General features: G+C 37.4%; 9 protein-coding genes across 9 annotated transcripts; 7 read left to right on the top strand and 2 right to left on the bottom strand.

Annotated features, from left to right (window-relative positions):
- Window positions 1-456: 456 nt before the first annotated feature.
- Window positions 457-1,313, top strand: PRCAT00005513001 (nucleoporin; the record flags this gene model as incomplete). The annotated part of the gene is made up of 2 exons (XM_062955593.1): window positions 457-564; window positions 612-1,313. 2 exons carry the CDS (start codon window positions 457-459, stop codon window positions 1,311-1,313), a joined length of 810 nt encoding a protein of 269 aa, XP_062812180.1.
- A 609-nt stretch (window positions 1,314-1,922) lies between these two features.
- Window positions 1,923-3,851, top strand: SSA2 (Hsp70 family chaperone; the record flags this gene model as incomplete). The annotated part of the gene is made up of 1 exon (XM_062955592.1): window positions 1,923-3,851. The coding sequence occupies one exon, from the start codon at window positions 1,923-1,925 to the stop codon at window positions 3,849-3,851; it is 1,929 nt and encodes a 642-aa protein (XP_062812179.1).
- Window positions 3,852-5,109: 1,258 nt separating this feature from the next.
- ACS2 (acetate--CoA ligase) lies at window positions 5,110-7,146 on the top strand (the record flags this gene model as incomplete). The annotated part of the gene is made up of 1 exon (XM_062955591.1): window positions 5,110-7,146. The coding sequence occupies one exon, from the start codon at window positions 5,110-5,112 to the stop codon at window positions 7,144-7,146; it is 2,037 nt and encodes a 678-aa protein (XP_062812178.1).
- A 126-nt stretch (window positions 7,147-7,272) lies between these two features.
- PRCAT00005510001 (GPI-anchor transamidase) lies at window positions 7,273-8,556 on the top strand (the record flags this gene model as incomplete). The annotated part of the gene is made up of 1 exon (XM_062955590.1): window positions 7,273-8,556. One exon carries the CDS (start codon window positions 7,273-7,275, stop codon window positions 8,554-8,556), a length of 1,284 nt encoding a protein of 427 aa, XP_062812177.1.
- Window positions 8,557-8,742: 186 nt separating this feature from the next.
- PRCAT00005509001 (uncharacterized protein) lies at window positions 8,743-9,993 on the top strand (the record flags this gene model as incomplete). Its single annotated transcript, XM_062955589.1, has 1 exon — window positions 8,743-9,993. The coding sequence occupies one exon, from the start codon at window positions 8,743-8,745 to the stop codon at window positions 9,991-9,993; it is 1,251 nt and encodes a 416-aa protein (XP_062812176.1).
- A 176-nt stretch (window positions 9,994-10,169) lies between these two features.
- HHT21 (Hht21p) lies at window positions 10,170-10,580 on the bottom strand (the record flags this gene model as incomplete). Its single annotated transcript, XM_062955587.1, has 1 exon — window positions 10,170-10,580. The coding sequence occupies one exon, from the start codon at window positions 10,578-10,580 to the stop codon at window positions 10,170-10,172; it is 411 nt and encodes a 136-aa protein (XP_062812175.1).
- A 540-nt stretch (window positions 10,581-11,120) lies between these two features.
- HHF1 (histone) lies at window positions 11,121-11,432 on the top strand (the record flags this gene model as incomplete). The annotated part of the gene is made up of 1 exon (XM_062955586.1): window positions 11,121-11,432. The coding sequence occupies one exon, from the start codon at window positions 11,121-11,123 to the stop codon at window positions 11,430-11,432; it is 312 nt and encodes a 103-aa protein (XP_062812174.1).
- A 252-nt stretch (window positions 11,433-11,684) lies between these two features.
- Window positions 11,685-12,398, bottom strand: GIG1 (Gig1p; the record flags this gene model as incomplete). The annotated part of the gene is made up of 1 exon (XM_062955585.1): window positions 11,685-12,398. The coding sequence occupies one exon, from the start codon at window positions 12,396-12,398 to the stop codon at window positions 11,685-11,687; it is 714 nt and encodes a 237-aa protein (XP_062812173.1).
- A 356-nt stretch (window positions 12,399-12,754) lies between these two features.
- On the top strand, window positions 12,755-13,513 carry GPM2 (Gpm2p; the record flags this gene model as incomplete). Its single annotated transcript, XM_062955584.1, has 1 exon — window positions 12,755-13,513. The coding sequence occupies one exon, from the start codon at window positions 12,755-12,757 to the stop codon at window positions 13,511-13,513; it is 759 nt and encodes a 252-aa protein (XP_062812172.1).
- Between the last annotated feature and the right edge of the window lie 834 nt (window positions 13,514-14,347).

Below are 14,347 nucleotides of genomic sequence, written 5' to 3'. Positions count from 1 at the left end.
AATGAAAAGACTTAAACGTGAATATAAGAATCGAAGTTCGAAGTAGGGGCTCTTATGGAGTTGAAGTTTTGATATCTATATTTTATTTTATTTTCCTCTAACTTGACTATTTTATTATATTTTATTATCGTTTATTACTGCTTCCTGGTTTCATAATTTTATTTGTGCTTATCACAATATATAGAAGTATGTACCCGAGAATCATTTTGAAATCAACTGTAGATCAATTCGAAGGTGGAACCCGCAATCTTTAAATTCGTAGGCACTGATCGCCTTCTTATTATGGTAAGTTTTGCAGTGCGGATTGTGAAATTGTAGCGCCTACTTTGTTTGATCTCGTGACTTTAACAGCTTTATTAACAATCTGTTCTGAAATTTGCTAAAAAATCCATCCTCAAGAGATATTGTATTGCTATTTCGTTTTTAAGAAAAGAAACTTGACAATTAAGAGGAATAATGTCGGAAAGTAAAACACCAGAATCGAAAGCCAAAGTGCCTGAGACAAAGACCAATACATCCTCTAAGGCAGGATTAGATAAAGAGAAGTTGGCTACTGCTGTGAGAGTAAGTATATTACTGAGAGACATTTATAACACTACTAACTATTCCAGTCACTTCAATTTGCTTGGTTTGTTGGACATGTCGTCACACTATTGAGTATTTTCTTCTATCTGTTAACTTATGTGAAGCTTGGCAAGTATCCAAGGTTTTGGTATCAGTTAGCACTAATTGGAATTGTCGAAAGCTTCGGCATTTTAATCTATCAATTGAGCAAAAAGACGACAAGTTTTGGCACCTTGATTAGAGATGATAATGTTCAATACTTCTTCTTGGGCGTTGGATTATTGGTTACCAGACCCTATGTGTTATTAACCTTGTTGCCTTTTGCATTGTTTTCTGTATTTCATGTATTAGCATATACAAAAGCATACTTGCTACCAGTTGCCAGGCTCGATGAGCACCCAATTTCTACTAAAGTTGGCGACTTTATTTCCAAAAATAACGTCAAGTCAGTCCAATTGGCTGCGGTTTTAGAGAACTTCACGTTAGTCTGGTTATTTTTACGTATTGTTACGTTTAGGAAGAGATCTTTATTGCCCTTCATACTCTACGCGCTATTCGTGAAGGTTAGATTTGAGAAGTCGTCTTTTACTAGGAATCATATTAAATCAATTGAGGTTTTCATCGACAACACAGTTAACAAATCTGATGTCCCTGCCATTAAGCAGACATGGATTACAGCCAAGGGTGTCTTCAGAAGAATAGGTTCTTTCCACTTGGTTAATGATTATACTAAAGAGAAGCTGACTTAGATTGTACCACCGTAATGCTACATGCCCGGCTCAAGAAAGGTGTTTAACTCACTGGTGGACGAATCTAGGTTATCTAATATGCAACATAAGCATATGAGCAGCACAAAACACCACATACTTTATTTTATACCTGACCATTAATGTTAGGCATTTTTATTTAATGGAATATGAATACTCTCCCTTTTATCTTCTTGCTTTCACTATGTATATTTTTTCTATTCACGTATGTATAAGATTGAAACGTTATGACTGTGATTCAGTTGAAATGTAATTGTGGCTGAATATAAAAACTAGTAATCACATGACGAGTCACGAGATTAGAATATTGCTATTTAGAATTCTTCAGGCTTCTATCGAAAGGAGTTGCAGCCAATGTCGAAGTCGATAGTTCGCACCGTAATTCGTCTGGAACAATTGCATAGAATGTTATCGAATCTAATAGAATGTGCAAGCAGCTTACTTGCATCGACGAAAACTAGTGGCTCAATTACTTTTGAAATGGCCATTTCTAGTATAAAAGGACACTGAGGAAGTCGAGATTTTTTACATTAACTCTTTTCAGAATACGAAGATACTATATCTCATATTATATTAGATTCATAGATAAAGATGTCTAAAGCTGTCGGTATTGATTTAGGTACGACATATTCTTGTGTTGCCCATTTTGCCAATGATCGTGTTGAGATTATTGCAAATGACCAAGGTAACAGAACTACTCCATCATTCGTTGCATTCACAGATTCTGAAAGATTGATCGGTGATGCAGCTAAGAATCAAGCTGCTATGAACCCAGCAAACACTGTGTTCGACGCCAAACGTTTGATCGGTAGAAAGTTTGACGATGCTGAAGTTCAAGGTGACCTCAAACACTTTCCATTCAAGGTTATTGACAAGGGTGGAAAGCCTCAAATTCAAGTCGAATACAAAGGTGAAACTAAAGTTTTTACCCCAGAAGAAATCTCTTCCATGGTTTTGGGTAAGATGAAAGAGACTGCTGAAGAATTCTTAGGAACCAAAGTTAACGACGCTGTTGTTACTGTTCCAGCTTATTTCAACGATTCTCAAAGACAAGCTACCAAGGATGCTGGTTTGATTTCTGGTTTGAACGTTATGAGAATCATCAACGAACCTACTGCCGCTGCCATTGCATATGGTTTGGACAAGAAAGACGAAAAAGAAAAGAATGTTTTGATTTTCGATTTAGGTGGTGGTACCTTCGATGTTTCATTATTATCCATTGAAGATGGTATTTTTGAAGTTAAATCGACTGCAGGTGATACTCATTTAGGTGGTGAAGATTTTGACCACAGATTAGTCACCCATTTCGTTAACGAATTCAAGAGAAAGAACAAGAAGGACTTATCCTCCAACCAAAGAGCTTTAAGGAGATTAAGAACTGCATGTGAAAGAGCCAAGAGAACCTTATCATCTTCTGCTCAGACATCAGTTGAAATTGACTCCTTATACGAAGGTATTGATTTCTACACTTCTATCACCAGAGCAAGATTCGAAGAATTATGTCAAGATTTATTCAGATCTACTTTGGATCCAGTAGAGAAGGTTTTGAGAGATGCTAAGGTCGACAAGTCTCAAGTTGATGAGATTGTTCTCGTTGGTGGTTCTACCAGAATTCCAAAGATTCAGAAGTTAGTTTCTGACTTCTTCAATGGAAAAGAGCCAAATAAGTCAATTAACCCAGATGAGGCTGTTGCTTACGGTGCTGCTGTTCAAGCTGCCATTTTGTCTGGTGACACTTCCTCCAAGACTCAAGACTTGTTATTGTTGGATGTTGCTCCATTATCATTAGGTATCGAAACTGCCGGTGGTATTATGACCAAATTGATTCCAAGAAATTCAACTATTCCAACCAAGAAGTCTGAAACTTTCTCAACATACGCTGACAACCAGCCAGGTGTTTTGATTCAAGTATTTGAAGGTGAAAGAGCTAAGACAAAGGACAACAACTTGTTGGGTAAGTTCGAATTATCTGGTATTCCACCTGCACCAAGAGGTGTTCCACAAATCGAAGTTACTTTCGATGTAGATGCAAATGGTATCTTGAATGTTTCTGCCTTAGAAAAGGGTACTGGTAAGACTCAGAAGATCACTATCACAAATGATAAGGGTAGATTATCTAAGGACGAAATTGAAAGAATGGTTTCTGAAGCTGAAAAGTTTAAGGATGAGGATGAAAAGGAAGCAGCTAGAGTCCAGGCCAAGAACGCTTTGGAATCATACGCTTACTCTTTGAAGTCAACCTTAGGTGAAGAAGAGTTCAAGTCTAAGTTGGATGCTTCTGAAATTGAGGAAGTTACTAAGGCTGCTGAAGAAGTTATTGAATGGTTAGATTCCAACCAAACTGCTACAGCTGAGGAGTTTGCCGACAGACAAAAGGAATTGGAGGGTAAGGCTAATCCTATCATGTCCAAGGCTTATCAAGGTGGTGCTGCCCCAGGCGGTGCTGCTCCAGGTGGTTTCCCAGGTGGTGCCGCCCCAGAAGCAGGTAACGATGGCCCAACTGTCGAAGAGGTTGATTAATTTCAGTAAAATATTAAAAGGTAGATAGATAGAGATACCTAGAGTTAATGAATATATAGATAAAGGAATAGAAGTTTGTATATTTAGAAAAATTATTCATAAGAGTAGTAGAATATTGTGAACGTGACTTTAAGAACAGTGACGTCTGGCAAACTCGGAAGGCTACTTCCGATGTTTACCTTATACTGATCTCGTGACTTCTATTGTTCGATGAATCTTTAAAGTTTTTGTTGGCCCCCACATTTGGTTGGGCTATTTACGAGGTCGAATGGGAGGGAAGTCACATTATCTCTGGCCGAGTCAGTCTTGAGATCCGTTGATCCAGACTGTGATTCAACCACACCCATAGCAGCAATTTCTAATGGCGGGACTTATGAGGGGCTCTGGAGGTGATAACCTTTGAAAGACACTGCTTTTAAGCGATAAGACCCTGTTATTACTGGTTTCTTTAACTACTATGCCTTGTGGATTCGAAACAACCATCTATAGAGCGGTTTGGAGAAGAAAGGTTGCGGTAATCAAAAACATGTTATCATACTGCTGAATAGTTGCCGCTAGCCCGGAGTATGCTTTCGTATGTTCCGTACTGTAGACTATTTCGGTGTTAAAGTTCGGTTTTAGCTATGACCCCAGATATTGAACAAGGAACAGATTGCTACTCCGGGGTCAATACATGAGCAACAATATGAGATACCTTATGGTATTATTGGCGATTATGTTATAGCTAACTTGCACCGACTTAGCCAATTGCAGCCAATTTGATTACGGGGTCCAATTCCGACACACAATCTTTGCCAACAAACTGTTCACCAAAATTTTCATTCGTTTAGATCGTTTATGCCGGTCAGGACAAATTTCAATTTCGGGCCTCAATCCAAAAAAGCAGTACTTTGAATAAGAAGTCAAAAGTCCGAAATTGGTATATAACCAAGTAGATCCCCCCAGATTTACCTAAGAATAGGAAAGAAGTTTCTGCTCTGTTTATATACTTATCGAGTTAAGATCAGTATAGAATTTATAAGGAAGACGTAGATATTACACGTCTTTTTAAGTTAGATATCATTCATCATAAATCAGGCTGATAGAAAGCAGGATTATTAAGTTATCTTATAGTTAATTACGAGTATAGATTGATCAATTGAGTTCAGTCATTTCACCGTTTGTCAGTATACAGATAAAAAGACAAGAAACTTCAAGGTGCTAAAACCACGAATCTAAAAAACGGCGGACACTTTACGTTTATTACTCATAGATTAAAATGACTTCAGCGAATCATAAAGTTGTCCATGAGGCTAACCATATTAATGCTATACCAACCCCAAAAGAGTTTTTTGAAAGGCAACCACACCCTGGTCATCTTAAGAATTTGCAGCAGTATTATGAGATGTATGAAAAATCCATTAAGGATCCAGAGGGTTTTTTTGGCCCCTTCGCAAAGGAATTATTGAGTTGGGACAGAGACTTCAAAAAAGTAAAGTCAGGATCTTTGAGCTACGGTGATGCAGCCTGGTTTATTGGTGGGGAATTGAATGCGAGTTACAACTGTGTTGATAGGCATGCCTTTAAAAATCCTCATAAACCTGCTTTAATTTACGAAGCTGACGACGAGAAGGAAAGTAAGATATTGACTTACGCGGAATTATTACGTGAAGTATCCAAAGTTGCAGGTGTTTTGAATAGCTGGGGTATTAAAAAAGGTGATACGGTTGCTATTTACTTACCTATGAATGCTCAAGCCATCATTTCAATGTTGGCCGTTGCAAGAATTGGAGCAATCCACTCTGTTATATTTGCCGGCTTCTCTTCAGGTTCTATAAAAGACAGAGTAAATGATGCTTCTTGCAAAGCATTGATTACCTGTGACGAAGGTCGTCGTGGAGGCAAGACGGTTAACATTAAAAAGTTATGCGATGAGGCCCTTTCTAATTGTCCAACGGTTGAAAAAGTCTTAGTGTTCAGAAGAACTGGTAATGAGGCGATTTCTTTAAAAGAGGGTCGTGATTATTGGTGGCATGAAGAAACAGAAAAATTTCCAGGGTATTTTGCTCCAGTTCCAGTGAATTCGGAAGACCCATTATTCTTGTTATACACCTCTGGTTCAACCGGCACTCCAAAAGGTGTCGTTCACTCTACTGCGGGCTTTTTGTTGGGAGCGGCTTTGACTACCCAATACATATTTGATATACAACCTGAAGATGTTTTGTTCACTGCTGGTGATGTGGGATGGATCACGGGACACACATACGCCTTATATGGTCCTATGACTCTAGGCGTTCCAACAGTTATATTTGAGGGCACACCAGCTTATCCAGATTATGGTAGGTTGTGGCAAATCGTCCAGAAGCACAAAGTAACCCATTTTTACGTAGCTCCCACTGCGTTACGTTTGTTAAGGAAGTCCGGCGAGCTGGAAATTGCTAAGTACGATTTAAGCTCCTTAAGAACACTTGGATCAGTTGGAGAGCCTATATCTCCCGATATTTGGGAATGGTATAATGAAAAAGTGGGTAAGGGTCAGTGTCATATTTCTGATACCTATTGGCAAACTGAATCAGGTTCTCATTTCATTGCACCAATTGCAGGAATTACACCAAATAAGCCTGGTTCTGCGTCATTGCCATTCTTCGGTATTGACACCTGCCTTATTGACCCTGTAACAGGCGCTGAGATCAAAGAGAATGATGTCGAAGGAGTCTTAGCTGTGAAGAATACTTGGCCATCCATGGCAAGGTCAGTTTGGAGAAACCATGCTAAATATATGGACACTTATTTAAAACCTTATCCCGGTTATTACTTCACAGGTGATGGAGCTGCAAGAGATCATGATGGGTACTATTGGATTAGAGGTAGAGTTGATGATGTCGTTAATGTTTCTGGTCACAGATTGTCTACTTCAGAAATAGAGGCTGCATTAATTGAGCACAAAGGAGTTTCTGAGGCTGCGGTCGTTGGAATTAATGATGACTTGACCGGACAAGCAGTTGTGGCGTACGTTGCTCTCAAGGACGACGAATCCAAAAAAATAAGCGGTAATGAGACAAGCGATGAAGCAACTTCATTGAGAAAAGCATTAATCTTACAAGTCAGAAGCGAAATTGGCCCCTTTGCCGCACCCAAGAATGTTATTATAGTGGGTGATTTGCCAAAAACTAGGTCTGGTAAGATTATGAGAAGAATCTTGCGTAAAATTTCATCTAATGAAGCTGATCAGTTAGGCGACATCACAACTTTAGCCAATCCTCAATCTGTTGCTGGTATAATCGAAGCATTCAGTACTCAATTTGGTAAGAAGTAAACTAAATATATTTATAGCTTGATCCATTAATATATTAATGTGTCGTACTTACAATCATTTATTGTAGATCGAGAATAAATTTCTGTTCGTCATATAGGTAAAATCAAAAAAAATAGACCACTAGCTATGAAGAGCACAGTATGGAACCTAACCGTTTTATTTTTACTTTTAAAGCTTTCACAAGTGCTCATTGTTTACTTTGTACCAAGTCAGTTTGACACCTCATCGGAAATAGTAATTGAAGCTCACATAAATTCAAAGTATAAGCTAATTGAAAGTTCAAGATATCCTAACATAACAGAATACCTAATTACTAATATACTAGATAAAGTGATAAGATGGGATGCAGTTTACTTTACTGATTTATTCTTTAATGAAATCAAATTCGAGCATCAATTCGTATTTTGCCCGTTATATTGGAGAATGATTAAATCAATTCCTTTTGGGGAGAATAATTTCTATACAAAGCTTATAGTGAGCTTGATCGTAAACAATATCTCACATTACTTGGCTAGCTTGATCCTATTTGCATTGACTAGAACCATTTTCAAAAACTTTACTCAGAACGAAGAACGTCTACAAAAATTGTCATTTTATTCATCTGCATCATTTATAGTATCTCAGGCAGGAATATTCTTAACAGCTAATTATGCCGAATCACCATGTTGCCTATTGAGTTTCATATCCATGTACTTGAGAGAAATTTCACTCAACTACCGTGATTTTTCTATGGTCAACTCAAAGATGTCCCTTAAGCAATACCAATATAAACTAACTTATCTTTTATCAGGATCATTCGTTGCGTTAAATTATGGATTCAGAGCGAACGCACTACTACTAGGGATATTTTACTTATACGATACTTTTGAGTTCATGGTAAGAAATCATAACTTGAAGGATTCTTTATGGCTGTTAGCGTCAGGTTCGCAATTATTCTTCTCTTTTGTTTGGATAAATTGGTTGAATTACGAGAAATTTTGCCCAGAAAGAGGAGAATGGTGTAATAATATGGTGCCTTCATTATTCTCCTTTGCACAGACGCATTACTGGAACGTGGGTTTCTTAAGATATTGGAGCTCAAATAATATCCCGAACTTCTTGTTCGCATTACCTACGATTATCATAAGCTTGCTAAGCTTCCGCTATTTTTTCCAAATTAACCCAACCAGAATCCTTCTTCCCTATGTTATGGTCAACTTTAGCCTTATAATATTGGGATTGTTATTCTGGCATGTACAAATATTGACTAGAGTATCCTCTTTTTTACCTCTTTGTAACTGGTTCATAGCCAGTCTTTTAATATCGAATAATCAGAAAGAGAGATCAACGGGGATGTGGATCATTAAGTATTCAGTTGTCTGGAACCTAGTTCAGACCGCTCTCTTTGCTGAATTTTTACCTCCAGCTTAAATTTCTTGTGTATAGAAGAAATAATCGTTTCCTGAATTATCGTAGTGGAACCCCCTTCCTATTTTGGGCCGTCTATGCGAAAATGCAACCGAAGAATAGATAGTAATCTAATCGCTATATAAGTTGAAGAGTTCAGTGGGATGCTGATCATTCTGAATAAAAGAAAGGTCAAGACAATTAAGTAATATGAATTATACCACAACAAACGAAGGGGTGTTTACATCGCTTTATTTTCTGCTGTTTGATCACTTCCAGAAGTATACTCACGGCTCATTTGCATTGTACAACATCTTACTTTGCTCCACGGCATTGGTAATTGTTTTCTTCTTAAACAAATCGTCAAGAAAGCTCACAAGCAAAGAAGTAGCTGCCCTTAACAAAAATAGAAAATATGGTCATTGGGTTCCAGATTATGATTTTTCTACTCCCATTCCTGCTCCATATCGAGGTTGGGATATAAAGACAACAGAACCAATACCTTATCGTGCTTTTAGGCATAAATATAGTATCAATATGGGAATCAGAGCCATGGAATGGGAGGACTGGATAGAATTAGATAACGAATGGCCAAAGTACCATCTGGATAAGATGAAAAGGATCGCGGAGAAAGGTAGTGAGCTCTACGGTACATCACCAATAGCTACGGAAGCAGCCTATGAGCTTTTAGATGAGTTTTGGAACTATTTGCCAAATAGGTACCCTTCTCTTTTCAAGCAAACAAAGCAGGGTTTGGATAATATTATCACTGGTGAAACGTTTCTGTTCAAGAAGGGATATCGAACCAAAGAGGATCCTATGCTTATAGCGGCCAGCCTAGTACAGGATGATCTAGCTATAATGATAGAAAATGAGGAGGGGGAGTATATTTTGAGAGCAGGAGCTATAATGTTAGCTGGGTTTTGGAGACTTAAAGACAAGTTTAATATGCCTTTGAGCAAAATTCACACTTCTGGTGATGTTCCTAAATATAAAGAAAAGCTCCAGAGTGGGATGGAAAAGTTCTTTATAAGACAAACCGTAGACAAGCCAGTAATTAGGAATAACTACTTTATACAAACAGATGATCAATTACCGTGGTCTGTGTCAATTGGTGACGAGAATAATGAATCAGTCGGTTGGTATACCGCAGAACCAGCTAAGACAGCCGAACAATTGTATTTCAGAAGCGAAAGACAAAGCTTGAGGAGGCTACCAAAGACGGGAGCAACCGTTTTTACAATTCGAACCTACTTTTTACCCATTACCAAGCTTGCCCGAGAGCCTTATGTACCAAGACGACTTTTCAATGCTATAAATAGCTGGGAGCTAGACGTTCAAGATTATAGAGGTTTAAGCAAGTTTAAAGATACAATATTACCATATTTAGAAGAAATGGCTGAAAAACAAGAAAAAGAAGGTTATCTTGCTGACAACGAAGAGCAAAAGTACCCTTTCTAATTTTTTCTCAGCCAAAAGTTCATCTACAAATAAATACTTATTAAATATTTAGATAATACTAGGTGATATTCAATCTCTTACTAACCTACAAATAACAAGTTAATTGAAAAAATTATATTACTAATATACACTTAGAATAAGAATTAAAACGTTACCAAATTCTCATGCCGAATTCCCTAAGACCTCTCACCTCTCAATCTTCTAGCCAATTGAATATCCTTCTTTTGGATGGTGACTCTCTTTGCGTGGATGGCACACAAGTTGGTGTCTTCGAAAAGAGAAACTAAGTAAGCTTCGACAGATTCTTGTAAAGCACCAATAGCAGAAGATTGAAATCTCAAGTCAGTCTTGAAATCTTGAGCAATCTCTCTGACCAATCTTTGGAATGGCAATTTTCTGATTAACAATTCAGTAGACTTTTGGAATCTTCTAATTTCTCTCAAAGCGACGGTACCTGGCTTATATCTGTGTGGTTTCTTGACACCACCAGTAGATGGTGCAGACTTTCTTGCAGCCTTTGAGGCTAACTGTTTTCTTGGTGCCTTACCACCAGTAGACTTTCTTGCTGTTTGCTTTGTTCTAGCCATGTTGATTTACGATAATAATATAAAAATAGGATTATTAAAAATCTTGGATATGCTTCTTTTATATATTAAGATATTGTTTGTTTGTTTACAACATATTGAAACGTGAGGTCATTATCAAAACAAATATATGAGTCTTCTTCGCGGATGCCATAGTGCGTCCCCGCGCACGAAATACTCATTTCTCTCTACAGGACAGCAATTTAGTGTCTTTTCTCAGGGAAAGTGAAGGTAAACAGTGCGAAAACACTGGCAAAGTTGTCTTTTCCCTTAGAAAAGCAGTGCGAATGCGATTCTGTAATCTACACACTGGTTGCGAATAATACAGCATTTTTTCTAACGACCTTTTGCTGAGGCACTAAGTCGAGCTTTTTGCTGAGAAGGGCTTACCTGACCATAGTAAAATTTGCCTTTGTAACACAATACAAAGATTGAGAAAAATTGCCATTATTAAGGGGGGACGCAGTAAATTATAAATAAGACGTTCGCCTTCAAGAAATAAATTAGTACTTTTTAAAACATTAATATTAAGAAACAGCAATAATGTCCGGTAGAGGAAAAGGAGGAAAAGGTTTAGGAAAAGGTGGCGCCAAGCGTCATAGAAAGATCTTAAGAGATAACATTCAAGGTATTACAAAGCCAGCTATCAGAAGATTAGCAAGAAGAGGTGGTGTTAAACGTATTTCTGCTTTAATCTACGAAGAAGTCAGAGTCGTCTTGAAATCCTTCTTGGAAAATGTTATTAGAGATGCTGTTACATACACCGAGCACGCTAAGAGAAAGACTGTTACATCGTTGGATGTCGTTTATGCTTTGAAGAGACAAGGTAGAACCTTGTACGGTTTTGGAGGTTAAGTGTTATGATCTTAGTGTACTTTATTTCTCTAGGTTGTATATTAATTGACGAGTTTTGATAATATTTTATTGTAAACCTTTACTACTAAAGTAAACGATTTGCGGTCCTCTGAGAATATGTGTATTCAAATGCGTTCGAAAACGTTATTAAATATTCTGAACTGATAAAATGCAAAATTACTGGGTAGCGTTTCTGCTTGACTTGCTCTATATTCAAGATCAATACTATCTAATGGGGGTATCTATATGTATCTATTTCTCATTATGAACTTCTTCATACTCGGCTTCAGTCAATGGAGCACCGGGAGTATATAAAACTTTGTTCAACTGCTCGCTCGTGAAGCCTTTCACTAACACATGAATGTGACTGATTCCTTTCACGCTTTGAAGTGCTCCCCAATTTCTGAACCATACAACATTTTCTCTATCAATTCCAAGACCCTCAATGAAAGTTTTTTCTACGTACTTGCAAATTAGATTTCGGGTTGCCTTGCTAATATCACCCTTTTGTGAATCCGGATCATTTTCTATTACTAGCTTAGACCAAACACATAGATGTGATATTCCTTCTTGAAAATAGTATGGGAAATGGTTTGGAAGAATTTTTAGGTCACTAGCTTCCGTGAATAAATGCTTTGATTTTGGCTGAAACTTGATGACTGCGTCATCCAATAGATTGATGTCACTTTTATCGATACCATTATTCAAAGCCTTGTCATACCAATTTAGTTCGGCAATCAACAAATGTTTGAATATTGTTGTGTGGTTCCGCTTTAGCTCCGCCTTAAATTTAGCATACTTCTCTGTTTGCTCCTCGGATCTGGCAAATAGCTCAAGTTTGTTTGTTTCAACTATAGTCTTCGTCTCATCCCAAGTGAATGGTAAAGACCTCACTTTAGAAGGATTGGGCATGAGGGGCGAATGAATAATTCTGAGAATCGGTTGTTGATTTGTAGTCGTTATCATTTTCGGGTTTGGAGCGGGTGCAGTTAGTTCATTCAGTTCACTAATAAATGGCCACCCAATTAACACCAAGATGCAGAAACTAAAAATCTTTATAATCTTTAAGTCATCGGCTAATAAATTCTCTTATATACTGCCACATGGTTCACGAAGCCTTCTTATCATGCTGCGTTACATTTCTTTAATAATGTTACATAATGACACTATAAGGTTGCATTTAAGTCACGAGACGTACACGACGATGGATAACGTGATATGAAGCCTATCGAGTATGGTCCGATACTCTTCACCGTACTTATTTTAATTGCTTTAAGGTAAACCAGAATTAGAATTGTCTGAAACCCAAGAAGAAGTAGATTATGACGGTTGCTCATAAGCTTGTTATATTACGTCACGGCGAGTCTCAGTGGAACCATGAAAACAAGTTTTGCGGATGGATCGATATCCCATTATCAAGCAAGGGAAAAGAAGAGGCGCTTACGGCAGGACAATTGATTGCCCAAAATAATTTGGATCCTCAAATAATTTATACATCCAAATTGACAAGATCAATTCAAACGGGAAATATAATACTAGAAGAGTTGAAAAAGCTTTATATCGATCAGATCAAGACTTGGAGACTCAACGAAAGGCATTATGGGAAATACCAAGGTGTAGACAAAAGTAAAGTTTATGAAGAACTAGGACCCGAAAAATATCAATGGGTCAGGAGGGATTATTTAGGATTACCCCCGCAGGTTGAGCAGGGTAAAGATGTTTCAATCGACGAACGATATGATTTTATAGATATACCAAAGGATAAGTTACCAACCGGAGAGTCTTTGAAAATGGTAATGGACAGACTAATTCCATATTTCACCTCTGAAATATTACAAAAAAATTTAATCGAGTTAAATAAAACAGTATTGATTGTGACACACGGCTCAGTTGTTAGAAGTTTAATAAAGTATATGAATAATGTGAGCGACAAAGACATCAGCAAAATTAATGTACCTACTGGAGTTCCTATGGTCTTTGAATTAAATGATGAGGGTTCACTAATTAGGTATTATTATTTGGACAAGGAATTGGCAGAGAAGGGAATAGAGAAAGTTAGAAGAGAAGGAACACCTCGATAAGTCCTGAAAACGCCTTAAATAATAAACAAACACCTCGTATATATCTTCATGAAAGATTAATACTATTTATTAATTCAATAATGATTTAAGAGAAGAGATGTAGATTTGAAAATGCTATTAAGAATCATGTGCCATTTATCCTTCGAATTAGAAATAAGTCACGGAACTGAGGGATGAGGCATACTGGATGATATAGAATGATCATGGAAACAGTAAACTAAATCACAAAAAGTTCTAGGCTTTTTAGAATTCATAGATAACAACTCCTTAATCCGATGACACACGTTTATACCATCACAAGAAGCAACGTTAAGAGTAGTCGCCATCTATATTAGGGCAAATGGAAAAAGTGATAGATTGACAAGAAGTGAAACAATAACTAATACTCTTTTCATACCTAAATGACACATCGTTGCCAGATTTAAGTGTCAAGGGCCAGGGTGGCTGCAAGCCGTTTTAAAGCTACCAACTTGATATCATCACATGACATCTCGCTCGAGCTTCCGTATTAGGAAATTTCCGGTAGACGGTGATAACAGTCCGTCAGACTAGATGGTCGTACTTACTTCTCGAAGCTTCGGGGATGACAACTCATACAAATTCATGCCAAAGTCTCCGCTGCATAAAAGAACGGTCATCACAAATTACTAATAAGGATATACACATATATATCGATATCAAAGCTTCTAAGTAACTTTAAATTAGCAGATATATTCTTTTATACTAGTTAATACTATATTAGGTAGCTACAATAGTAGTAACACATTACAACACTAGCGAATATTGAGAGCCAAAAGCTTCTGATCAACACACGGAGAAATCAGTTTTGCACCT

The sequence above is a fragment of the Priceomyces carsonii genome, assembly GCF_900007245.1.
Source record: "Priceomyces carsonii strain CBS4050 genome assembly, scaffold: Debaryomyces_carsonii_scaffold_6, whole genome shotgun sequence".
Taxonomy (NCBI): domain Eukaryota; kingdom Fungi; phylum Ascomycota; class Pichiomycetes; order Serinales; family Debaryomycetaceae; genus Priceomyces; species Priceomyces carsonii.
Note: the sequence above shows the minus strand (reverse complement) of the source record. Positions and strands in the feature narration are given on the sequence as shown.